At 41.2% G+C, this 26,615-nt stretch overlaps 1 protein-coding gene across 3 annotated transcripts in view; it reads left to right on the forward strand.

The window, feature by feature from the left end:
• Positions 1-26,615, forward strand: part of FMNL2 (formin like 2) — a 307,483-nt gene that overhangs the window by 248,022 nt on the left and 32,846 nt on the right. For all 3 annotated transcript variants that reach the window (XM_059927874.1, XM_059927872.1, XM_059927873.1), the window contains exon 10: positions 23,549-23,623. In XM_059927874.1, the coding sequence (XP_059783857.1) occupies positions 23,549-23,623 (75 nt within the window). The remainder of the gene's footprint in view (positions 1-23,548; positions 23,624-26,615) is intronic.

Raw genomic sequence — 26,615 nt, forward strand, 5'->3', positions numbered from 1 at the left:
CATCACTGAGCAAGCACATATATCACCTCAATGTATATGATGATAAATGAGTTTTTTTTTTTTTTTTAAATGACTATTTTTTTTAATTTTTTATTTTTATTTGTTTATTTATTTATGGCTTGTGTTGGGTCTTCGTTTCTGTGCGAGGGCTTTCTCTAGTTGCGGCAAGTGGGGGCCACTCTTCATCGCGGTGCGCGGACCTCTCACTATCGCGGCCTCTCTTGTTGCGGAGCACAGGCTCCAGACGCGCAGGCTCAGTAATTGTGGCTCACGGGCCTAGCTGCTCCGCGGCATGTGGGATCTTCCCAGACCAGGGCTCGAACCCGTGTCCCCTGCATTGGCAGGCGGATTCTCAACCACTGCGCCACCAGGGAAGCCCCAAATGAGTTTTAATTACATAAATTCAGATAGTAAACTTGTACCAAGCATGGTTTGAAACATGCCTTAAAATGTTGAGTGTAGTGAGTAGTTGAAGACTAAACCTTTAGTCATCCATTATGCTCCTTGAATTCTTTTCCCTTAAAAAAGTTTTTTTTAAAGTAAAGGGAATTAGCGTATCTAGTTGTGATGCTGAAACATCTCCCCATGAAAATTTGTGGTCCTGAATTGAGGACCAGGGTGAGAACAAGGAGTCATCCATCTGTTTTTCCTTATTGGCTAATTTAGCCACAAGGAAGGACAGATTACCATCTTCCCTAAATTGATGCTTTCTTACTTACCTGGCAGTATATATTTATGAGCATTTGGTCTACCAGACAGAAAAAAGAATACATTTGGAAGTAAAGATCGCTCTGTTGGTATTTGCATTAGTTAGGGTCTTGTTTGCAAAAAGCAGAAACTGACTCTAGCATACAGAAGAAAGGGTTGATTGGAAGGATGTCAAGAAATGCACAGAGCTGACAAGAAGCCTGGAGAAACAGGCCTAGAAAATGGGCAGGCATTCCTAAAATGTGGCTGGACTCTCAGGCTGTGACCTTGAAGCCTAGCCGCCATAAACACTATTTGGGGTTCTGGTCATGCTTTTTCTTCTCTCTCAAATGACATGGGCCATAGCTTGCAATCTGCTGGGTCATAAAACTACACTTACCGATTAAGGATCAACTGGCCCCATTTTGGAGTTAGGAACACTATACTTAATCCAGTTTCCCTTAAGAACCTTGAGGTCTCCTACCTAGACTTTACTCTCTTCAACTTTTCTTAGTCTTCCTACTTTTTTCTATTATATTCTTTGATATATCTGAGAAATTGCCTTTAAGAAAGTGCCCCCAAAAGTCTGCAAAAAAAAAAAAATGCTTGAAATCAAGGGGTAAAAGTACTGAGGCTGTGTAGACTCTGCAACAGAATAGCTCACTGTGACACTAGTAATAAAACCCTCTGGGGACTTTGAGCTACCAGCTCCCCCAGGCAGCTGGGAGGTGCGCCTGGAATTCATCAGGATTCCAGATCGATTATAACTGTGTTCTCATCTGCTTCCAAAATGACAGCATCTGGCTTTAACAAATAAGCCTGAGGCCTGAGTTTGGTTATTAAAGGCCCAGTGCCTTCCCACTTTCGACCTTCCAGCACAGATAGACGCAGCCTTGTGAAATGAGTCACTCAAGGCAACCAGCTCTCTTGTACACAGCACTCTTGGCAGGAGCCATTGTTTTTTTCACGTATTGCTAGAAGGCTTCCTAAGTAAGCTGATGTGGTTTAGCTACTGGGCATCTGAAAGCACTTGTGCTACACATTATTACGTTGATTTAAGAAGGCCTGTCAAGTTTTATTTACAGTGGGTCAAATTGGGCAGGAAGGAGAGCAGACATTTTGGTGTGCTTCCAGCATCCCTCAGAATTTAATCCCATCTAATCTAACCTCTGAAATATTTGAAGGGTGTAGGATTATAAATCCAGCACAAGCCATCCAGATAACTCATTCAGTGGTAAAATTCTTAACATAGAGGGCAGGGTACTTAGTTTTTTCAGTCTCTCATTGAACTATAAGCAATGTATTCTCTCAAATCTCAGCCTCTGGGAGTGACAGTTCTAGAGCATGTGCGTATTTCACCTTATCAGGCCAGAATTAGATTGATCTAATTCACCTGGACTCTTCTCCAGTCAGTCCATCTTCCTAGGATTGGGAAGCAAAGTCACCATGATTATCTTTTGGACTGTGTATTCACTGTGGCAGTTATTACTTGTTCATAATAAATTACCCCAAACTTAGTTTTTTTTTGTTTTTTTTTAAATAAATTTATTTATTTATTTTTGGCTGTGTTGGGTCTTTGTTTCTGTGCGAGGGCTTTCTCTAGTTGCGGCGAGCGGGGGCCACTCTTCATCGCGGTGCACGGGCCTCTCACTATCGCGGCCTCTCTTGTTGCGGAGCACAGGCTCCAGACGCGCAGGCTCAGTAGTTGTGGCTCACGGGCCCAGTTGCTCCGCAGCATGTGGGATCTTCCCAGACCAGGGCTCGAACCTGTGTCCCTTGCATTGGCAGGCAGATTCTCAACCACTGCGCCACCAGGGAAGCCCCCAAACTTAGTTTTTTTTTTTTTTTTTTAAACTTTTTAAACTCAAATGGTTTATTATTCCTAGAATTTTTGTGTGTTTAGGGTATTATAATTTTTTTTAATTAATTAATTAATTTATTTTCGGCTGTGTTGGGTCTTCGTTTCTGTGCGAGGGCTTTCTCCAGCCGCGGCAAGCGGGGGCCACTCTTCATCGCGATGCGCAGGCCTCTCAGTATCGCGGCCCCTCCCGTTGCGGAGCACAGGCTCCAGATGCGCAGGCTCAGTAGTTGTGGCTCACGGGCCTAGTCGCTCCGCGGCATGTGGGATCTTCCCAGACCAGGGCGCGAACCCGTGTCCCCTGCATTGGCAGGCAGATTCTCAACCACTGCGCCACCAGGGAAGCCCCCAAACTTAGTTTTATTAGGCTTATGGATTCAGTGTGTCAGGAGGTTAGTCTGGGGCATGGCATGGATGATTGTCTTTGCTCCGTTGCACCTAGGGTCTCATCAGGGAAGATCTGATTGACTAGGGGCAGGGATTCACTTGGAGGCTTCCTCACTCATGTGTCTAATTTCTGGGCTGTGATGACTTAAAGGCTGAGCTCAGTGGAGCCTGTTAACCAGAGTGCCTCCACGTAGGACTCCATGTGGCTGGAGCTTCTCGTAGCCTGACAGCTGGCTTCCGAGAGGGAGTGTCCAGGAAGGAGCAGCTGCAGAGCTTCAAAGAGACAGAAATCACAACATGTCTTCTGAACTAGTCTCTGAAGTCATCAGTGTCACTTCTGCATTCTGTTGGTTTAACTGAGTCACTAAGGCCAACCCAGATGCAAAGGGGAAGGCAATGACTTTACTTCTTGACGGTGGAGTGTGAGGGTCACAGTGCAGAAGAACATGTAGGTAGGAGGGACTCCTGTGGTCATCTTTGGAAAATACTGATACAGTTCACCTCAGTGACTTTTTGAGAATTTATCTATTTATCTCTAGCTGTTTCTCTTCTGTTTTCTCTCTCTTCTTCACCCAGCGTAATACTTGGTTTCTCTTCAGGACTGAAAACCGTATAAACTTTTTCATTGGTGATAGAAAGGATGGTTACTACTTTGAAGCAGTGTACAATGGGCAAACAATATTTTGAGAGACTTTTCAGAGGAGAAAGGAGCCATTTACATAGGATTTATGAGGCCCTGGTAATGAACTAGTTACTTCTTTATCATCTGTGTCTTTATCATGTAGTAAAGAAATGAAGGCGGGTATCCTGCTGATCATCAAGGGATGAGTGATGTTAACTTACTGGAAAAAATTATCATGAATATTTGAGTGCCCCTATGTGTCAGAAACATTGATAAACACTGGAAATAAGAACATAAATAGGACCCTTAAGAATTCTACCCTTAAGAAGGACCATCCCAATCTAGTTAAGGAGACAAATATTTCTATAGTTATCCTACTAGGCTGTATGAAGGTAATGCCAGGCTGTAGGTTTCTCCTTTACAAAGAGGAGAAACAGCTGACCAAGAGGAGGAGTGGGAAGGAGGGCAGATGTGGGATCTGAGCTTTCTGGGGAGGCATCCTATAAGAAAGGGTGCCTGAGTTTAGGATGAATAAGAATTAAGCAGGTATATTCGTTACTTATCACTGCTGTAACAAATTGCCACAAGCTTTAGTGGCTTAAAACAACACAAGTTTATTATTTTACAGTTCTGTTGGTCATATGTATATAAAATAAGTCTACAGGTGGTATTCTTCTGGGAACCCATTTCCTTGCCCTTTCAAGTTTCCAGAAGTTGCTTACATTCCTTGGCTCATGGCCCCTTCCCTGACTCTCATCCTCTGGCCTCCTTCCTTTAATGACCATCGTGATTATATTGGTCCCACCCAGAGAATTCAGGATAATCTCTCCATGTCGAGATCCTTAACTTAATCATATCTGCAAGGTGCCTTTTACATTTAAGGTAAATATTCACAGGTAACAGGGTTTAGGACATAGATGTCTTTGTTTACCTTGTATCGCCAGTCTTTTTTTAAAATTTGATTTATTTATTTATGGCTGTGTTGGGTCTTCATTTCTGTGCGAGGGCTTTCTCTAGTTGTGGCAAGCGGGGGCCACTCTTCATCGCGGTGCGCGGGCCTCTCACTATCGCGACCTCTCTTGTTGCGGAGCACAGGCTCCAGATGTGCAGGCTCACGGGCCTAGTTGCTCCGCGGCATGTGGGATCTTCCCAGACCAGGGCTCGAACCCGTGTCCCCTGCATTGGCAGGCAGATTCTCAACCACTGCGCCACCAGGGAAGCCCTCTCCAGTCTTAAAGAAGGGAGGTGTGGGAAGAGAACAGGTGGGATAAGAAGTTAGGGGCAGGTCACGAAATACCCCATTACTTATTCCAGAGTCTTTATATGGCCCAGTGGCCTAATGGTCACAAGGGGCAGTGGCAGGAAAGGTATTCCTCAGTCCTCTCCAAGCATTGGCTGTTTAGATTAACTCTCTCCGTTAGTAAAGAAATGGCTGTTACATTTTGCTGCAAAAGTCCGTTGGGTGGGCCCAGCGTGAGGTCACTTTGCCAGAGCAGGCTGTGGTTGGGGTCTGAGGTTTCTTTCAGACATTTTGCCATTCATATTTCTCACTCCTTGGGCCTCTTTCTCCACTGACAGTCGTCTGCTCCCTCAGCCGCTGTAGTCATTCACTTGTAGCATCTTCAGGACTTTCCCTTGATGTGGACCCGGGAAAGCCTTTTTTTTTTTTTTTTAAAGGAAATACAGGAGATCAGGGCCCACTACAAAACTGTGCACCTCCGCCAGCTGCACAAATGCAAAGTCCCGGGCTGCAACAGCATGTTCTTGTCTGTTTGCAGTCGAAACAGACACAGCCAGAATCCCAACCTGCACAGAAGCCTAGCCTCCTTTCCAAGTCCCCTCCAGTAACAAGATGGGGGACCACGTTTGGTCAGATAAGCATTTGTCATAATTCAGGAATAAGGTATTTCAATGAAAAGTTTCTCTGTTTAATTACCATTTGGGGCAAGCGAGGCAAAGAATATTTGAGTTGACTTCATAGTCTTCTACAGCAGGATGAGCAGAAGACAAGCCTTGTGAGAAGTTGTCATTGGGGTGGTGTTTCCTATTATTTTTCTTAGCCCAAGAGGTTTTTCATTGACTTAACAAAAACTTGTAGAAACGTGGTTTTCCCCAGATTTGTTTACACATTCCCTGGGAGAACTCCAGGTCTACAGGTTGACAGCAGGGGCCCAGAACCTGGGGGCGGCTTGAAGTGAGGCTTTGTAGTATTAAGGGTCAGTCGAGTGTCCTGACAGTCTGACACAGACTGTCACCATGGGTGACACCAGGAGCCAGTCCCAAAGATCACATTTTTGAGTTCCTGCTTTAATGAGTCTGAATCCAAACTGGAGTTTGGGAAAATGACTCTTTGAGACTATCCCTCCATTTAGATTGGAGAATTGCTTTTTCTTCCCCCTAAAGGTCTCATGTGTTACTCCAGGGAGTTCTCACAGGAAGCGGGTTGACCTCTAATATGTAGGAACACGGATGTTACCCAGGATGTTAGTTCTTGCTCTGTAACACGCATTCAAGAAGCTAGGGGGAAATACTTCACGTGCTTAAAAATAGCGGTCTTCAATTTAATTTAAAATAAGTTCGCTAATATTTAATTTGTGTTTATGTTATGTGAGTGTTTGGGGTGAGTGCAGACATGTCACAGTGTGACCTCTGGGTCTCTGCTCAAAAGCAGAACGAGTGACAACCTAAATTGCAAAACCACTGCCCGTTTTCGTTTGGTGACCTTCAGCGTCTGTTCATTTAGATCCCTGGGGAACAAATGCAGGTGTGATTCTGACAGGACCACTTGTATATATTCGGCCAAAGTGTTTAGAAAATGTGGTTCTGACGGTTGTCGTGCGCTTTCATCATCACTGGATCCCTCAGTCTTCACCCGTTTATAAATGTGTAAGATTAGGATGAACTTTTGAATTTACATGGTAGAAAGAAAAGTAGGACATTATTGCCATACTGTATGTCTTAATATTTAACTTATTCTGAAATATATTCTGTACCATTATACATGTTTGCTGTTGTAGAAAAGAAGCATAATAGGTCCTGTGAAAGGAGACCCTCTCCTGAAATTCAGCATTTACAATACCCTAAAAGCCCATGGTTGGGAAAAAGAAATGGATTTTGTATTAAAACTTCAAGTTAATCACCTTTTTAAACTCATGGTTGGTTTGAGTAATGAAAAACATCCTTAAAGAGAATTGGGGGAGTTATAAGAGATACTGTTCTTCTGACCCAAAGGTGAAAAAAGCCAATAACCTGTTACTGATTATTTCAACATTAAAAAAAAAATAAATGTGACAACTTAAAACTTGTCTCTGCTTAAAGTGAGGTGTATCTTACAACTGTTTTGTTACCCAGCTGTTTAATATTCCAGTGTCCCCAAAGTGGAAAAATTTGTATACAAATGAGTTTTCTATGATTTAATAAAAACATATGACACACTTTTTGTTTAAAAAGGCAAATAATAATAATAATAATAATACAGGAAATACAGGAGATAATGGTACCTGGGGCAGATTATCACGCTATCTGATGAGCATTTGTAAAGATGTTTTGCTTCTCAACCTGACTTCTTTTTTTTTTTTGAGATTTAATTTTATTTATTTTTGGCTGCGTTGCGTCTTCGTTGCTGCGCGCGGGCTTTCTCTAGTTGCGGCGAGCGGGGACTACTCTTCGTTGCGGTGTGCAGGCTTCTTGTTGCGGTGGCTTCTCTTGTTGCGGAGCACGGGCTCTAGGCACGTGGGCTTCAGTAGTTGTGGCTCACGGTCTCTAGAGCGCAGGCTTAGTAGTTGTGATGCACAGGCTTAGTTGCTCCCCGGCATGTGGGATCTTCCCAGACCAGGGCTCGAACCCGCGTCCCCTGCATTGGCAGACGGATTCTCAATCACTGTGCCCCCAGGGAAGCCCCTCAACCTGACTTTAATTAGGCCCTCTTCTCTCTCCACAAGTCTGAGTGCAGTTTTGCACAAGAGGGAGCTTCCCCTTCCATTTCATTTGTAGCAGCCACTCTTTTTTTTTTTAAAACAGGGTGTTACCTCCTTGTTTTTATTAATGTAAAAATGCCATTTCTAAAACCTGTGCCCTCTGCCAACTGTAAAACAGTCGGCCTATGTGCCCTGATATCATATTCTAGGACGATAGCAACGAAGGACCTAGAGAGCAGGCAGCGAGAGCTGTGTGTTACTCTAAGGCCCCAGAGAACCTGAAGCAGAGGCGGGCACAGGGCCCTCCACGTGGAGCTTTCACTTGGGAGGTGTTTCTTTGACACTTAGGTGACGCTCTGGTTGCGGGTACATAAGGATGGTATAATAAAGCACTCTGCCGTGAGTTGGTATGAGAATTGGGGTCAAAACTCTTCTAGCTTTGGTAATATCATCACCAGAAACCACTGGAATGAGAGTTTCAGTTCCCGGTCAGGATATTTTTGCCATCCTGGCATTTTATTTCTGCAGAGTAAGGCTAAAGGATCTTTAACTGTAGGATTACCTTGGTTTCTTTTTCAATGAGAAAGAACTGCCTCCTTACTCTCTGTCTCCCTCACTCCACCCTGACTTGCATAGTAAGGATATATGTTTCTTAAGTCTGTATTTGTTCTAGCTGTTTTCTAAGTCGTTTTAAATAAGTGGAAATAGAAAGAATTGTTTTTAAATATCAGTAGGTTATAGGTTATTATTATATTGTTACAGGTTATTTTAGTTGTTATTAAGCCCAGTGCTAAGCAGCGACTAAGCCAAGGCACAGGACCACATCAACCATCTTACTAAATAAGCTTCTAGTTTCAAATAGAGCCGTTAACATAATTATGAAAGTGCTTGTGCTAGATATGTTAACTAGGGAAATGATAAGGCAAATCATATGTATATCATATGTATGCATCTATGTGTATATATATGTATGTGCATGTATTATGAGTAACAGTGGAAAGATGTATTTATGCGTAGTAATGCCCTAAAGGGAAACCAGTGAAAGGGTTTGGAGTGGCAGTGTTACTTCTAATTTGTATGTGTGTTTATTTCTACTGCTTGTAATGTTTGGAAAGTAACACTTTGCCTAGCGTGGCTAAATGTTCCTATTGTGCAGGGTGAGATTTTCCCTTCCAGGAACATTTCATTGGACTTGCTTTCTCTTGTACTTTCTAAAGATGTTCAGTTATCTTTTGTGTAACATCTCCCCAAAAATAAAGGCACTGATCATTACCACTTCTTTTCAGAACTAATAAGGTCAGAATTCTTTGGAAGTTCTAGGGAGTTGTTGAGCAAATATATTTGTTACCAGGAAAAAAGCACTGTTATAAGATCAGGAGAGTTTGACAGAAAATAAAAGGCATGATTTTTGTCCCACAAAACTACCATTGCCTTGAAAAAGACAGGACTGACTTTAATAGGTATTTAGTTAAGGACCAAATGTGTGCTAAAGTTAACAACAATTCAAAACTTTTAGAATCGTGTTTATGTGTATTTTTATTCCCTATTATAATTTAAGCTAAAGTTTTAGTTGCTTTTGCCAATGAATATGCTTACTGAGCTTGATTCCCTGTATGAGTCAAGTTCAAATTTCATTTGAAATTTAAATACTTGTAAAACATAAGCATATTTTTTATTTATTTGGGCTCCATAGTCAATACAGAAGGGTTTTGTTTAGTTTCTTTAAAACTAGCAAACAGTCATCTTCAGAAAGAAAACACGAGCAACGTTCATGAAACTGTTGCATTTTATTCCACATTATAAACATTAGCTAGCGTATTTGTTAAATGTATTAAAAAGACATATGCATATATAGAAAGAGTAAGGCTACCATTTATTGTTTGCTGAGTGCTGACAGGCTAGCGTATATTACTTTAATTATAAGCTCTACCCTATGAAGTAGGAATAAGGAAAGAGAGGTTCAGAGTAAATAGGCCTACTGACGTACTTTAGTAACTGGCAGGTTTGGAGTTTTTACCCAGATCCATTGAACTCCAAGGCTCCGTACTTGGAGTCAGTGTTACATAACATATTGTCACTTATCAAACACCTTCTACACAAGTTGATACACACCCTCGATCTTCTACTAAAAGGCAAACAAAACAGTTACTGACTGGGTCGATTATTGGAGTGTTTGAAGTTATTAGTAAAAGCCAGGACAAACTGGGCTATTTGTATGGGGCCCAAAGAGAGAGGATCAGTCTTGAGCACAGTTACAAAGGAAGAGACTTGATTTGGTTGGTGGAGGCGACTCTGGGAACAGAGGAAGAGATGGGCATGAAGTCTGTTCTAGGGGCAGTATATGTCAGAATAAATGTGCTAGTGACAAGAAAAAATATTTGACTGGGGCCCATGTTACAAAATAAAGCACGACAGGAGGCAAGCACGATTAAGGTTCTGATGAAGAGTGGAGATTCAGAAAATCTTCACTGTGATTTTTTTTTTTTTTTTTTTTTGACTGTGCTGTGCGGCATGTGGGATCCTAGTTCCCCGACCAGGGATTGAACCCGTGCCCCCTGCATTGGGAGTGCAGAGTCTGAACCACTGGATCTCCAGGGAAGTCCCTTCACTGTGATTTAAAGAAAGAAAAAAAAAGAATCTCAAATGGAAGACAGATAAAAGTAAGAGGGAAAAGAAAAATGACAAGGGAAGCAACTAATACTTATGTAGTACTTTACAGTTTATAAAGTGCTTTTATATCTACTCCATTTGATTCTGTGGAAACCTGAGAAGGGCATTTTATGTAATTCTGATAAATCTTAAAAACTATCAATATATGCATAAAAAACAGAGCAGAGAGATGCTGGAGATTGGAAGATAGGCAGGTCAGGCATTAAACAACTGGGCCCTGGACCAAATTTGTGGCCATGACAATGGGTATGAAACCCTAAAATTGAAGAAAAGTCAACAAGAGACAGAGTGATCCACTGAATATGGGGATGGACATAATTGGAGAGCAGGAATCTATTCAAACAGCATATATTTAATTAAGAAGAAGGAAGCATAGCCACAATGAACAAATAAGATCTGGGAATTTTTTTTCGGGTGAAGAAAATTAACTTTGATTTTTTATTAAGTTATTTTTTTTTTTAGTGATGGTAAAATGTCCAAGGTCAGATTCTTAGTTCTGAACTGAAGATAATGACTGAGAGAACAGGCTTTGACAGAGGTGATTGGGAATTGTGTGTGTGTGTGTTTTTTCCAAGTAGAGAATAGGATTGTACTAAGGAGTTGAACTCCAAAGGGCACCAGGCTAGAATGAGCTAGAAGGATGCTCAGAAGAGTCTTTGTGCTTTATGAAGCACACAACACAGAGATAGTCAAGAGGAGAAGAGGATACCTGGTGGGTCTGGTATCTTGTGGTGCAAGTTCTTGCTTTAGGTGACAAGTTAGTCAAATGATCTCTATATCCCTTCCAATTCTACAGTTTTATGATTCTATGTAAAATTCTGCCTACACGTGCCTATGTAATATGTATATTCAAAGCGTTCCAGCTGAGAAAGACAAAGCGCTTCTTTGACTACAAATATAAAAGCAAGGTACCTAGATAATAAAATGATAGGTACAAAAATTTATGAACACGAACAAAAAGTAATGTGTGCAAGGCCATTTGGTAAGATAGTAACAAGCTTAGGATAGAAATAGATCACTGTGGTTTTAGGCTACACTGTGATTTTAGTCCCCAGTTCCCTTTTATAACTGCCTGGAAATGGCTGCATTAGTCTCTAAACCCAGATCTCACTTACATAGTCAAAGGAGTTTGCTGCTTCCCTAACCAGGAAGTGAGCTGCATGTGCTGGGCACACTGCGGGTACCTACCCCTAGGAAGGTCCAGTCTGTGAAAGCGTCCTGGCTTGGGCAGTGTTTCAAAGGCTGGGCTTTTGAGTCACTGTTTAGGCTCTTCAGCTCCTGCTCACAGTAGGTCCATAGCCACAGTGGTGCATGTGGCTCCTGCCCAACTCTTTCATGTTATATATGAGCATGAAGTTGAGCTCTCGGACAGAGTTTCCCCCTCAGCTCTGTGTCACTGCAGAGTGGAAATGGCCAATAACAGTAACATCGAGCTATAGCTATAGCTTCAGCAGTTTGGTTTTAGCCATGGAAAATAATGGTTCCTTCCGCAGTACTCATGCCAGCGTACACTAAGAACAATGCTGAATTTTCCATGTTGAAGTATTTTCCAGGAATAGGTATAAAACTAGGGAAGAGTATATTCTATGTGGTAGGTAGCAAGGGCATGGTTAGTGCTTTGGTAAAAGATAATCATCTTTTGGTTCCTTGCGTGTTTGTTCTTGATTGTTTGATGTTATAGCATGTCAGGTGTTCCAGGACGAATTTGTTTATTTGGGCAGATTCACTGAGTCTGGTTCTCCCTGAACTTGGGGAATGCATGTCCTATAGACCATGTGGGAGAACACTGTTTCTGTATTTCTCTCATATTCTTGCTTGAAATGTAACATTTACTTGGCTTTGGGGAAAAAAATCTAGCCTTGTAATGAGCCTCCATGTGACAGAGGTGGACACATCCCAGAGACAACCAGAGAACAGTTAGGGATTGCTGCAGTCCAGCCTGGTAAATGCCAGAGATTGCACCTTGCCTTGTTAAACATAAGAACTGAAGGAAAGTCTTTTTTCTTTTTTCCTACCTTGTGAACTGGTGGAGAGCTCTTTTCTGTATAGAGAAACCTATCCTGTCTCTGAATAGTGTGACTTCATCTTCTTGGAGAGATGGCAGATGAGTTGTTCTTTATATAGTGTGGTTGACTCCCAACAATCTTGCAAGACATTTTACTATTAGAAATCCATTTGTTTGCTTCTTCAAGTTTTGGATTTTAAGAATTTATTGTCTTTCATTTCTCCAAAGAAGACATACAGATGGCCAAGAAGCACATGAAAAGCTGCTCAACATCACTAATTATTAGAGAAATGCAAATCAAAACTACAATGAGTTATCACCTCACACCAGTTAGAATGGGCATCATCAGAAAATCTACAAACAACAAATGCTGGAGAGGGAGTGGAGAAAAGGGAACCCTCTTGCACTGTTGGTGGGAATGGAAATTGATACAGCCACTATGGAGAACAGCATGGAGGTTCCTTAAAAAACTAAAAATAGAATTACCATATGATCCAGCAATCCCACTACTGGGCATATACCCAGAGAAAACCATAATTCAAAAAGACACATGCACCCCAATGTTCATTGCAGCACTATTTACAATAGCCAGGTCATGGAAGCAACCAAAATGCCCATTGAAAGACAAATGGATAAAGAAGTTGTGGTACATATATACAATGGAATACTACTCAGCCATAAAAAGGAACGAAATTGGGTCATTTGTTGAGACGTGGATGGATCTAGAGACTGTCATACAGAGTGAAGTAAGTCAGAAAGAGAAAAACAAATATCATATATTAACGCATATATGTGGAACCTAGAAAAATGGTACAGATGAACCGGTTTGCAGGGCAGAAATTGAGACACAGATGTAGAGAACAAACGTATGGACACCAAGGGGGGAAGGCGGCCGGGGGGTGGTGGTGGTGGTGTGATGAATTGGGCAATTGGGATTGACATGTATACACTGAAGTGTATAAAATTAATGACTAATAAGAACCTGCTGTATAAAAAAATAAATAAAATAAAATTTTAAAATTAAAAAAACAATTTATTGTCTTTGTAGAAATAAAGAGGCTGCTTCTCTAGTCCAGTAGTTGTCACACTTTTGGCCTCAGGACTCCTTTTTACATCCTTACAAATTACCGAAGACCCCCAAAAGTTTTTGTTAATGCAAGTTATGCATTGGTATTTACCATATTAGAAATTAAAATAAAATTTTGATAAACTTTTAATTTCATTTAAAATAACATAATAAACTCATTACATGTTAACTTTTTCTATTAAAAAAACACCTGCTCTCTAAAACTTAAAAAAAGAAACCAGTAATCAGTGAGAATAGTGGTTGTCTTAGTCATCTCAGGCTTCCATAACAAAATACCGTGCACTGGATGGCTTAAACGACAAATTTATTTTCTGACAGTTATGGAGGAAAGTCCCCATGCCAGCATGGCTGTCTTCCTGGCTTTCAGATGGTCACCTTCTGTCTGTGTGCTTAGACGGCCTTTTCTAGGTGTGTCTGTGTAAAGAGAGATCTCTCTTCCTCTTCTTATAAGGCCACCTATCCCATCGGATTAGGGCCCCACTCTTATGACCTCATTTAACCTTACTTACCTCCTAAAAGCCCTATTTCCAAATAGAGTTGAACTGAGGGTTAGGGCTTTAACATGAATTTTGTGGAGACACAATTCAGTCTATAATAGTGGCATTATTTTATATTTTTATACATCTTTTAGAGTCTAGCTTAATAGAAGGTAGCTACATGCTCATGTCTGCTTCTGCATTTAGTCACTTGTGTTGTTTTGGTTGAAGTAGTCAAAGAAAATCTAGCCCCATGAAAATATGCAGATGGAGAAGGAATTATTTTAAACAGCATTTTCAGATAATAGTGGATATTCATTTTTGATACTATACAAACATTGGATAAGTAGTAGTGTCTTAAAAGTGAGTTGCAAAGTAGAATCTGAAACCATATTAATGAACTTCTTACACTCTCTTCCATTAAAATTTATTTGCTTATCTTCCACTTTGTCGAATGTATGCATAATTTTATAACAATATGCAATGGTCACTTGGAAAATAGCAATTCACTGAATTATCCAGATCATCTAAGTATTGACACATTTCATAATGCAGTAGTTTTAAAAATCACATTCATTATTATTGCCACCAATCTTATCAGAAAAGTCTTTAAATATTAGGAAGCTGTGTTAAGCTCATGGCGAATACAAGTTTTTCAAATTCTCATTTTTTCTTGAAAGCTTAATTTTTTTTTTTTTTAATAAATTTATTTATTTATTTTTAGCTGTGTTGGGTCTTCGTTTCTGCGCGAGGGCTTTCTCTAATTGCGGCAAGCGGGGGCCACTCTTCATCGCAGTGCGCGGGCCTCTCACTGTCACGGCCTCTCTTGTTGCGGAGCACAGGCTCCAGACGCGCAGGCTCAGTAATTGTGGCTCACGGGCCCAGTCGCTCCGCGGCATGTGGGATCTTCCCAGACCAGGGCTCGAACCCGTGTCCCCTGCATTGGCAGGCAGATTCTCAACCACTGCGCCACCAGGGAAGCCCTGAAAGCTTAATTTTTATCATTGGAAAATATTGTCAATTGTTTCCTTTAAAGTAGAAGGTTCATTTCATTGATTTTTGAAGGAAATAACAGCCAGGTATATGAGTCTAAATAGTCATTCTTTCAAACAAAAACGAAAAAGTGGCTAGTTAATCTTGCAACTAGAACAATTACAGAAGTGCTTTCCCTCAAGACAACCATATGCTTATATGCAGCAAAAGTGCTTTATGCAGGGATCTCTTTTCCTCATATAGAATATTAAAAAGGTGTGTATTCAGGGGTTGTGATTTAATATAATTAATACTTTTTATTGCATTATCAAGGGTACTCTTAAGTGAAACTGGCTTTTTAAAAAAAACAACTGAGGGACTTCCCTGGTGTTCCAGTGGTTAAGACTCTGTGCTTCCAGGAGGGGACGCTGGTTCGATCCCTGGTCGGGGAACTAAGATCCCACATGATGAGCGGTGCGGCCAAAATATAAAAAAAAATTTTTTTTAATTTTAAAAATTAAAAAAATAAACAATAACTGAGAATGCATGGCTGTGATGAATACAGTGATTACTGATATAACTTGGTGCTACTGCCTTGATTTCTTTTAAGGCACCAGTAGTTTTATTCACCTCCCATTGCTTTTGCACCACCAGTGCAAATGTTAACTCTGTGAAAAAGGCAAGTAACATCTTAGTATTATTATAAAAAATAGTCTTGATCTCACAGACCCTGTCATGGGGTGTCAGGGGCCCTCAGGGTTCAAACACCCCACTTTAAGAACTGCTGCCCCAGTCTGTTGTCTGCTGTCACCTTGGGCCGGGTGGAGGTGGTTACAGGAAGCTAAAAGCAGGGTCCTCCTGATGAAGACCCAGAATTGGGGCAGAGCACAGAAGAAAGTAGAAGAGATGTGAAATGCGAGTTAGGAGGGAGCAGTGGACAAACTGCAGGCATTTGCCTATTTGTGGACTGAGGCCTTTGATCTAGCAAACAAAGAGTCCTTGTCTTCAAAGGCTCTGAATTCTTAGCACATCTTTGTTTGATTTAATTTGATTTGTTGTGATTCATGCAAGAGGAGAGCATGGGTTGACGTTTGCCTCCTGAGCAGGTCCCAAGGTCTGTGGTGGGAATGCCACAGGATTTACACAGCTCCTACCATGTGCTGTTGCTATGGTTTAGTGAACACGTGATGACCACTAGAAATGTGTCGTTGTGTCCCCTCCCTTGCCTTGCTTGACCAAATTGAGTATGCGTTCAAAGGGCAAAGTGGAGAGGAAAAAAATGAATGGAATAAAGCAATGTTAAATAGACCTTTTTCTACTGTTGAGGGATCTGACTTGCATGTTGTCCCAGAGATGACTGAAGGCCTTCGTCATTTACCAATTTAAAAACCAGCCTTTTCTGAAGGACTAGAAGGTGTTTTGGCCTTCCTGTAGGAATAGAAGCCTTGTAAGAATCTGTATCCTTACTGATGACCAAGAGGTGTGAGTCTTGCAGTGAAGCCAGAGAGATTCAAGTCCAACATTAGGAATATTTCTGAAAGAGGTCACTGATGAGGAATTGTATTGTGGAGCCTTACTCTCTAGAATTTAATGAAGGCCATCTTTTTTTAAGGGGAGTGATAAAAATGCATTTCTCATTTAAGGTGTGGTGTGTCAACAAGTTATCCTCTGGGGATTTTACTAGCCCTTTGCTTCTATGTCAGGATTCTTTATTCAGTACAGCAAAATATATGCATGGGAAGTAAAACGGTCATCTGGATGCTTTGTGTACCTGATGCCAAACATCTGGATATTTGGAAACATCTGGAAAAGTAACTGAAGTTTTCATGAGGGTGTTTAGCATTATGTGGACGAAGCCTCTGGTTCATAATCAGATGTCTGCCAGCCCAAGATTGTTAAAAATGTTTTATTAATTTATGAGGGAGGAGGCAGGATCCATTGTAGAATACATTGCTGTTTAGCTTTCGCTAGTTTTTATTTCAGTGGGGTGAGATCAGGTTGTTTTGTTTCAGAATGCTTCAATCTGATGAACATTTCCGCTTTTAAATCCCAAGGAGACGGGAGAGCCAGCAACAGGTCGGAGTGGCCGGCCTCTGTCACGGCAGCCACACAGTGTCTGTGTTTGAAATGTCTAGTCACCTCAGGGGAAAAGATAATAGACCCCAACCACCACAGACACCCCAGAAAAGTGGTTTTGTTGAGCCATCATGGCGTCAGTAATCCATAGACTGCTGGTACTCTTGATAGAAGGTAAAAGATGCTTTCCCCTAGGACTAACGGTGCAATAACTGTTCACTTCATGTGGCCCCAAAAAGAAAACGGAACTTTTGTTCCCTGGCAGGCCCTGAGAGGGGTAGTCTAATCAGTCATAATAGACTGTGCCTTTAAAACGGTGCCTTCCTGAAGGGAGCCCTGCGGATCATAGGGGCCTATTGTGAGAAGAGAAAAAGAAAGTATTGAGGCAGGCGCCAGGCAACAGGGCAAGAAGGAAACACTTAAGTGAGGGGCCTTTAATTTTTATGTAAGTAACCCTGAAGCATATTTTATAGCCACCTCGTAAGTCAGGCCTCAATCTGGCTGCAGACTTTGTGTGGTACCCTGGAGCTGTTGCTGGGGGAAGCCAAAGACAGTCACTGACCTTGAAGGGGACGGAGAGATGGCTGAAGGACGGCAGTCTGTTGTTCATTTCAACATCTGGCTAGCAAGATAATACTCTTTATTACAAGGCTTTTGTAAAACCATCTTTTCTCCGCTGTTAGCCTTTAGGGAAATCATCCCCTAAACTCTGCCCACCTTTAGAGACGCTTTAAGCCACTGCCTCTTTTGTATCCAGAGCCTCCGGTTTATCCATATGGTTTTTTGGGACACTGGTCAGAAATGTCTTTCACAGATGTTGGAAAACAGGGTTGAGTTGTTTTTCGCAGGAGCTGTGCTTTTGCTTCAGCTCTCCTTGAAGTGAAAATGTATCTTGCTTGCCTTGGGTGTGGCCCGTTTTATCTGGGCAGGGCAGGATTTATCCACTTCACAAGCAGAGTGAGCCAAGATGCCGTGAGATAGGGCTTTGCCCTTCAAGCTTGGTACTCAGGGCCTGCAGAGCCGAGTGCATCTCTCTAAATTTGGTTTGTGTAGAGCTTCCAGGCCAGTCTGCTTGGGAATATCATGTTATATTGCCATGACTAGATTAGAATTTTAGAGCTTCAAGATACCGAGTGAATTTTTTTCAAACTTTTATTAGCAATGAAAACATTCAATGAATCTTTTTTGTCCCCCAGAAGAAATCTTACCAGGCAACTCAATATAATAAAGCAGAGTTGGATGAATGAGGATAGAAGTCTCAAGAACTTTATTTGTGCTTTTCCTGCCCCTGCCAGGACCCCCATCCTCGGTGCCCCACCATCCTTGGAACCCCCAACACTTTCCTCTGTAACCCTTACAGCTTCCTAGAAAAGGATTTCACAACCAACAGTATAATCTAAGGTTCTCAAATCAATGGATGTGAAAACCAGGGAAGTTCACGGAATTGCCCAAGCTCACAGTGCGGTAATGGTGGTACCGTGACTTGTAACCTAGGTTTTATGGTCCCCTGTTTAATACTCCACATAGACTCATTTCTGCCCTCATATCCCATCACCCCCACCAGTGTTAGAGCTTAAAGGTGCAAAGAGGGCTGGATGTGTTAGGCAGGACCCCACAGGGGTGGGTAGATGTGTGCCTGTGTTTGCAGACAAGTGGTCCAGGATCGATCCCAGCCTGAGTGTTTTCACTTGACCTAGTGTTAATTAGGGTCAGTGAATTTATTCACATGAGACTGATTTATAAATGATTTATACATGAAGGTGCCTCTTAAGTTTACAGTAGAATATATGCTTTTCCAAAGCATATACTTCTTTCTGCCTTGTTGACTTCATTTCTGGTGGCCCTGGCTGTGGAAGTCTAATTCCTGATGCAGTAGACTTCTCTCCAGTCTCTGCTCAGCCTTCTATGGCTGTGTCTCTTAAATTCACTCCCTACCCTCCCTACTCCAGTGATATAGGAGTTTGTTATTGATATAGGAAACCGATGTCAAAGCTAGTGGGGGGATGAGAAATACCAGTGAAGAGAAAAGTCAAGAAATGACAGGTTTCAATTGCAATAGTACAGTTGTTTTAGTTGAAAGTTTTCAGATCATATATTGTCTGGTCTTTGTTGGCAGATGGAAGTTATATGCAGCAGTTTATAATGTACACTAATATATACATGCAAACATGCTCCTGGCTCTCCTGTACGTTTGATGAAGGCCTTGAGAACACCCCCCCGAAGGCCATTGTGTAGATTCGGAAAATAATTGGGGATCAGTGTCTTGTTCCTTTCATCCTCATCAGGTTTTCTAAATGAGGCCAGTTTCAAAGGAGAGAAGAGGCGTGTTCATCCATGATGATCTTATTTGAAACAAGTGTGCAGGGGTGGTCCAGATGTGAGCTGTATGAGCTAGGACAACTTTCCTTTGATGTGGGACACGACTTTTACCAACCTTCCCCAAACACATCTTCCCATTTCCTGTGGGATTGTAGTATACTCTGGCTTAATGATTGCTAAAGTAACATAGAAACAAATATGAATCTTGTTCGTATGCTTCCTTTTTTTTTTTTCCCCAGCAGAAGTGAAGGGGGCCCTGGGAATCCATGCTGTTCCTGTAGAACAATGTCAGAAAGTACCACCCTGAATTCATTAGTTGAGATTGAGCAGTCTAAACCTTTACAGAGAAGGGCTTGGTGGAGCTGATAGGAGGGGCCCTTCTAGTTCTTACTGTGGATGAGGAGAGTGGTCAATCTTTCACAGTTTCCCCAAACTGGCATCTATGTTGGCAACGTGTTGTTTTATGTATTTGGATCCTTTTCACCAAGTTCCTAGGAGCTGTAAATTGGAAGACATTTAAGTCTATTATTTTTAAAGATTAAAGATATTTAATACTCTGTTTCGTAGCACATGTTCTCAGCATGCATTTGTCTGTTGACGGAATGAGGGATTTCTAAAGAAAGGCATATATTCAAGGCTCCTCTTAATGTCTATTCCTATCTACCAGGCTAGTACTATGACTTTTGGGATCTTAATTCAGCTTAATATTAATCTAATATTGCTTGTTCTGGAGTTGATGCCATCTCTTTCTATTAACAATCTGAGTAGTTCTGTTGTTGCCCACATGTGCTTTCCTCGGCTATATAAAATCCACTTTCCTTAATGTCCTGGACACAATCCCTGATTATTTGGGAGTTACCTTATTATTCATTGTACCTGTGCAGGGACAGTGGGCCAATCCCTGCTGCATTCCTATGACACCCAGTTATAGTAACTATATTTCTTTTTTGTGTAGTTAAATTGGAAGTTGAATGAGTTGTGGAGTTAATGATGTAGCTATCCAGTTTACAGTTGGTAGTCAGAAAGGCTGGGGGTTAAATCAGCTAGTCTAATATTGTATAAGCCATTGGTTTCTAAATGCTGGTCCAACAAATCTGAGTCTTATTTAAAAGCGCAAATTCCTAGTTCTAACCATGGAGATTCTCATTCAGTGTGTCCTGATTTAGACCCTAAGAATCGTCCATTTTTAGACGTTCCATGGGAGATTCAGGTGCACGGACATCAAGTGCATGCCTGATGGAATGATTGGGGTTTTTTTGTTTTTTTTTTTTATTTATTAATTTTTATTTTTGGCTGCGTTGGGTCTTCGTTGCTGTGTGTGGGCTTTTCTCTAGTTGCGGCGAGCAGGGGCTACCCTTTGTTGTGGTGCGCGGGCTTCTCATTGTGGTGGCTTCTCTTGTTGAGGAGCACGGGCTCTAGGTGCGCGGGCTTCAGTAGTTGTGGCTCACGGGCTCTAGAGCGCGGGCTCAGTAGGTGTGGCGCATGGGCTTAGTTGCTCCAAGGCATGTGGGATCTTCCTGGACCAGGGCTCGAACCCGTGTCCCCTGCATTGGCAGGTGGATTCTTAACCACCGTGCCACCCGGTAAGTCCCTGATTGCGGTTTTTAGTATATGTGCTGCCGAAGAGAGCACTGATTGCGGTTTTTAATAATAACATTTTCCGTCTCTGTTGGTGTCTCAGATAATTCTGGAGTGCTTTTACTATCATCTTGAATATGTTTATCGGAACATTCTGGGCTGTGTGAGGGAAGGAACATCAGGCTGGCAGTTGGGGACCCGGTCCTAACCTCTGTGTGGACGTTTCATCAAGTTGGAGTTTTTTGATCTGTCTGGGTGTCAGTCTCATTCATATATTGAGGGCCCCAGACTCCCCAGGGTACTTTGCAGGTTTCTGACATTCTTTGATTTGGAAAGCTTTGCCCTCCTAGGAATTGTCTTCATCGTCACTGCTCACTGATGGCCGCTGCCTCTCCTGGTTCAGTGAGTGCCTAGCTGCTCAACAGCACGTTAATCCCAGCCTGCTTCTCAGGAGAGTTGGTAGCTGTCCCCACATCCAGAAGCACCTCTCTTCCTTTCTCCTGTCACTACCCACCTCCCAAAGCAGATTGAAGTAAATTGTCCTGCTGGGAAACAAGTTCTTATGTTGAGGTTTCTCTTAAAGAAAATTTAGGCTGTAATTCTAACCTTTTCTATACCAAGCCTTGCCAGTTTTCACCCATTGGGCTTTTTTTTTGCAGGCTAGAGCCACGTATGCCTTTGGGCACAAGATGTCACTGATGTCATGGTCTAGGGAGCTGGTCCTGCACTTCCGTGCCCCATTCAACAAGCCTTTTTTTCCAGGAACCTGTGCCTATTTTCCAGAGGGGCTGGTGGGCCCCGGGGCTGAACATGGCATCCTTTAAATCTCTGGTTCTCAGCTTTTGCAGAGCATCAGAATGGTCTGTAGTGCTTTGCAAATGTACCTGCCCATGTCACCCCAGCTCCACCTGGGCCTCCTGCATTGGGCTGTCTGGGGTGGGATTCGACACACATGTCTTTTAAAGGCTTTCCTTTAAACTCTGCCTTCTGGAGCCTCCTTCCCTTCCTCCAGACCCAGCCCATGCACTGTTCCTATCTTCTATAATTATTTTTTGTTTAGGTGGGTATAGATAAATGGGGAGTTGTCATCAGAATATAGTAAACTGTGGTCTGAATCTGTTGAGAAAATTAAGTTGCTTTGAGACTAGAAGTCCTTCAAAGGTGGGAGCTGCTCATTTTAGCATTCCCAGCACACGGTCAAGGCACAGGAACCGCTACTAAAGATTGACTCCTAGTCCCTGGCTACGGAGGTCTGAGGCTTCTTGTTTCCCTCTAAAACATCATGGAGAGTAGTAGTAAGTCATTCACCCGTTCGTTAAGAGTATTTTTTTTCTTTTTTTTTAATTCATTTTTTTGAAGTATAGTTGATTTACAATGTTGTGTTAATTTCTGCTGTACAGCAAAGTGACTCAGTTATATATATATACACATTCTTTTTCATATTCTTTTCCATTATGGTTTATCACCGGATATTGAATATAGCAGATATAAACTATTATACATAGGATGCATAAACAACAAGGTCCTACTGTGTAGTGCAAGGAACTATATTCAATATCAGGTGATAAACCATAATGGAAAGGAGTATTTTAACATAATTTCTTGTTTATCCTCTATTCAGTGCAATTCAACAAATATTGAGAATTTACAACATGCTAAGCATTGTTCTAGATGCTGAGGATAGAGTAAGGAACAAAACATAAAATTCCTACCTTCATTGGACATTCTCTTCACCAAAATGTATGTGTCTGTATGTGTATACACACACACACACACACACACACACACACACACACACGGAATTTAACATGACAGAATTAAATGGCTGCATTATAGCATTATGAAATATCGTTTTAGGAGAAATCTTTAGGATTTAGGATTGGCCTGAGTATTCCTAAGACCACAAAGGGAATCAGAAAATTTCGTTAAGCATGTGAAACCTGGATTAAATTCACAAAAAATGTTAAGACTAGAGACTGTGTCTTACTAACATAACAAGAAGCCCACGGGTGTCCAGGTAAATAGTTTCTGAAGGTGGAATGAATCAACCAATGGGTTTAGGACTTTGTTCCAAAAAAGGTAGACAAGGACACTGAAAGAATTAAAGTTCATCCTTTGATTTTTTTGGGGCATAAGTCTCCAGAGAGTCATTATTTGGTACAAATCTTTCTTTGACTCTGTGTTCTTAACTCCATGTATTTAATTCCACGTATAGGCAGAGTACCTTGGGGCTCTGGAGTTCACAGTATTTTATCTGCTTATTTCACCTGTTCAGCAAAAGCATTAATTCAAGCTGAATGTGTGTATTTCAGGCCTCTGGAGTGCTGCTTTACAAATTACTGCAAATTTCTGTACCCACCTTGAATGGGTTAGATAGCCTCCCAGAGTTTTTATGTTGTAGTTTATGCTTAAAATTATTTGATTTGGTTAGACATGATATGAACATTTTGAATCTGCTTCTCAAAGAATTTAAATACAAAATTATTAAAATCTTTTAGCATGTCTGTTTCAAAAGTACTTTTGTAAAAAGGAAAAGTATGGTCTTTTTTTTTTTTTTTTTTTTTTTCTTTGTAACCATAAGCAACAGTCTGGGATTCTGAATGCCAGCTAAAAAGATTGGTGGGACAAACAAAGATGACCAGTGAAAAAAGAGCACATTCGGTATGGATTTCAAAATAGCAAGAGAACATGCAAGAGAGACCAAGGGTGAGCTTTGGTCCTGGCTCACTTTGCTGTTTGTGTGTTAACTATAGGAAGAGAAGTAAATAGCCTGCGAGAGAGGGGAAAAAAAAATAGATGTTCTGGAAATAATTATTAATGCTAAAATTTCTGCATCTAATTTTGGAGTGCTTATGTTTGGAATTTCACATGCATGATGATAATGTGTGTTTCAGGTTTGTGGAGAAAAACAGCGCTTTGAGAAGTTGATGGAACATTTCAGAAATGAGGACAATAACATAGATTTTATGGTGAGTTATTTCAGTACTACTTTCAATAAAGCAAACTCAGTTTTTAGCAGTTATTTCCTAAATCCATTTATATTTATATATTATACATACATATGTATTATATGTTATAAAGGATAGGAAACTGAGTATAATATGCTAAAGATCCAATTTAGACTTGCTCTTTTAATCTGTATTTTACCTTTATGGCGTTTATCTGCAGTTTTATTCTTATATATGTATACACTATAGTAAAGGCCAAAAGTACTGATTACAGTACTCTTGTTGACTCTTGAACAATGCGGGGGGTTAGGGGCGCTGACCTTCCCTACGGTGGAAAACCCGCCTGTTAACTTACAGTTGGCCGTCTGCTTACACGGTTCTGCATCCGCACATTCAACCAACTGTGAATCGTGTAGTACCTAGTATTTGCTACTGAAAAAAATTCGCCTGTGAGTGGACCCACACAGTTCAAACCCATGTTGTTCAAGGGTCAACTGTATTTATAGCAAAGGGTGAAGCCACGCATTTGGGAAAAGGAAGTTAACACCTGGCACAAATGCCTGCAAGAGCCAGCTTTAGCTGTCAATAGTGCTCATAAGAATCCTTAAAGTAGAAACCAAGAATGTTAACCTTTCTGCCTTTTGTACACCCCAGCCAGTGGTTTTCTCCAGACTGTATTCTCAAAGACTGAAGTGCTTTGGTTTGTAGAACTGACGGTGTATATCCCCCAAATTAATACATAGCAGTGATTTTTTTTTTCCTCCCTTGATTTCCTGCTCTGGTAATTCTGTGAGGGCGTGATCATGCTGCAAGTCTCCTTAGCAGGGTAAATCACGTGCAAAAATGTGTGATTCAGCAGCAGGACTGTCATCTTCAGGTACAAAAAGCAAAAGGAGTTTGAGCACTTCTGAATCTATGTACCTAAATCTTAATCCTGGACTGAAGGTGGAATCCACTGTAGAGAATTTCCAGAGCCAGATTACCCTTGAGTACACCCAGGTCTGCTTTCATTGACCTAATTCAGTTGACCTTGGAAACTTCTGGACCCAGGAGATTCTTTACTTGGGCTTAATTTCCCAGATCCCTTCTAGCCTGGAGCAGATATTCCGTTCAGTTCTTCTGTCGTCAGGTCTTCTAAAACCTGTGCTTGGGGTGCCAGGCAGTTTTCATTTGAATTGCTTCAGTGATTATAAAACATGGACCATAGCTTTGCAGATTTCTAACCCTTTTATATGAAAAATGTTTTCTGGGTCCTCAAATTTTATACACTTCCTAGTCCTCAGCCCCTTCCAAAATCAGTATCGGTTGAAATCTTTTATAGAGATTTTCTGTTCCATAAGGCATATGTATACATACTTTTTCAAAAGGTAAAAAATAAATTTGAAACAAGGAATACTTTTACATTGACCTTTTAGTTCTTGTTATTGGGATTTTTTTGGAGAGTTTAAGGCTAGCATTTGCACTGGTGGCAAATATGTAAAGAAGTCATGCCCTGGCTCACCTGACCAGGATCTTTCCTCTGCCTTCATAGGGGGAACTTATTTGTTCCTTTAGAGCTGACCTTGCAAACTGGAGCCTCCCAGGCTGAAGCCAACATACATACAGGCTTGTGAGTTTAGTCTGACAGTGATGTCCTTCCATTAAAAAATTTGAAAACTGTGCCTTAAATTACAGATTTCTGATTTTCCTGAGAACTAAAAAGTTCTGGTAACGCTAGGTCCCTGTTCGTAGAGTATCAGCTGCTGGAGCCAAGTTGTCCCTGTTCCTTAAGTGTGAAGATAGCCTTTCCAGTCTGTCACAGTCCACACCATTCCCTATTGTATTACACGCGGCCCACTTCACTCATTTATCATACCTACCAGATCTCTCTGCCATTTGAGTTTCTACTGAAATTATAATGATGTTAAGCCCTTTACAACACCTGCACTGTTGACAAGTGAGAGCATATTTCCTGTCGGTTCATTTATTCCTATGAACATGCATTGGAGAATCTTATTTAGAGGCTGTTAGTATATGGATACTATGTGCTCGAGTTATGTGCCATCTAGCAAATAGTTGCCTCTTCGGCATAGTATAACACTCCATAGATCACTTACACCTGCTTTAGAAGAGAAATGGAAAGATGCCAAAATCTAGCCATATTTGTTTTTTCCAGAAAATGAGGCTTTTCTTAAACTGTCTTGGGAATGCAATTAAGTTGCACAACTTCCCTAACAACATATTCCATGTAAAACATAATATAAATGCTTCAAATGTAGCATAAGACCTTACTATGTATTTATTTTTTTTGTGTGGGCAAAAGAAAACAAAAAAGTGACAAAATCTTTTTTACCTTATTGAGCCATAGCACCTGACGTAATTTTTTAGTAAATGGTGATAGATTCCTCATGTAACCTAGAGAGTTTACACATCTTCCACAGATACCCAATGGGTAACATATACTCAAAGAAGAATCGAACTCGAGAAAAACAATTTAAACAAGATAAAAAAAGTGGGGTTTGGGGGAGAGAGGAAGAGCGAGGCAGTTTTCAGAGTAAGTGTGAATGTGGGTCCCACAGTCATACCTCCTTGCAAGTCTCTGGGTAACCGTAGAGGGAAAGCATTAGTGAGATATTTTCACTGTAAGTAAACTGACTGTCCCTATTGAAAACAAAATAGATACGTTAAACTGTGTTCTGTTATTTACTGAGCTGGGGACTGGTTTTCTCTGTGGCAGATCAGAGCCACTGATGCAGTTGTGGGAGAATGTAGCAAATCCAAGGCTTTTATGGAATAGAAACTGGTTGATTGTTTAAAATGGAAAGATGGGTTAGAAGCTCTGTTACTGTCCTGTTGGTATGGCGGGGCCCACAGTAATATTTTAGAAGTGATTACCTCGTGGTGTGATTACAGGTGATTTAAATGTTCTTCGTTGTAATAATTATCACATTTCTACAATGTACTGGTAATAACTGAGTGTGTTGTATATGCCTATAAGACTTTTTAAAAACAGCTTTAGCGAGATACAATTAAC

This window comes from Balaenoptera ricei, chromosome 7 (assembly GCF_028023285.1).
Source record: "Balaenoptera ricei isolate mBalRic1 chromosome 7, mBalRic1.hap2, whole genome shotgun sequence".
Taxonomy (NCBI): Eukaryota; Metazoa; Chordata; class Mammalia; order Artiodactyla; family Balaenopteridae; genus Balaenoptera; species Balaenoptera ricei.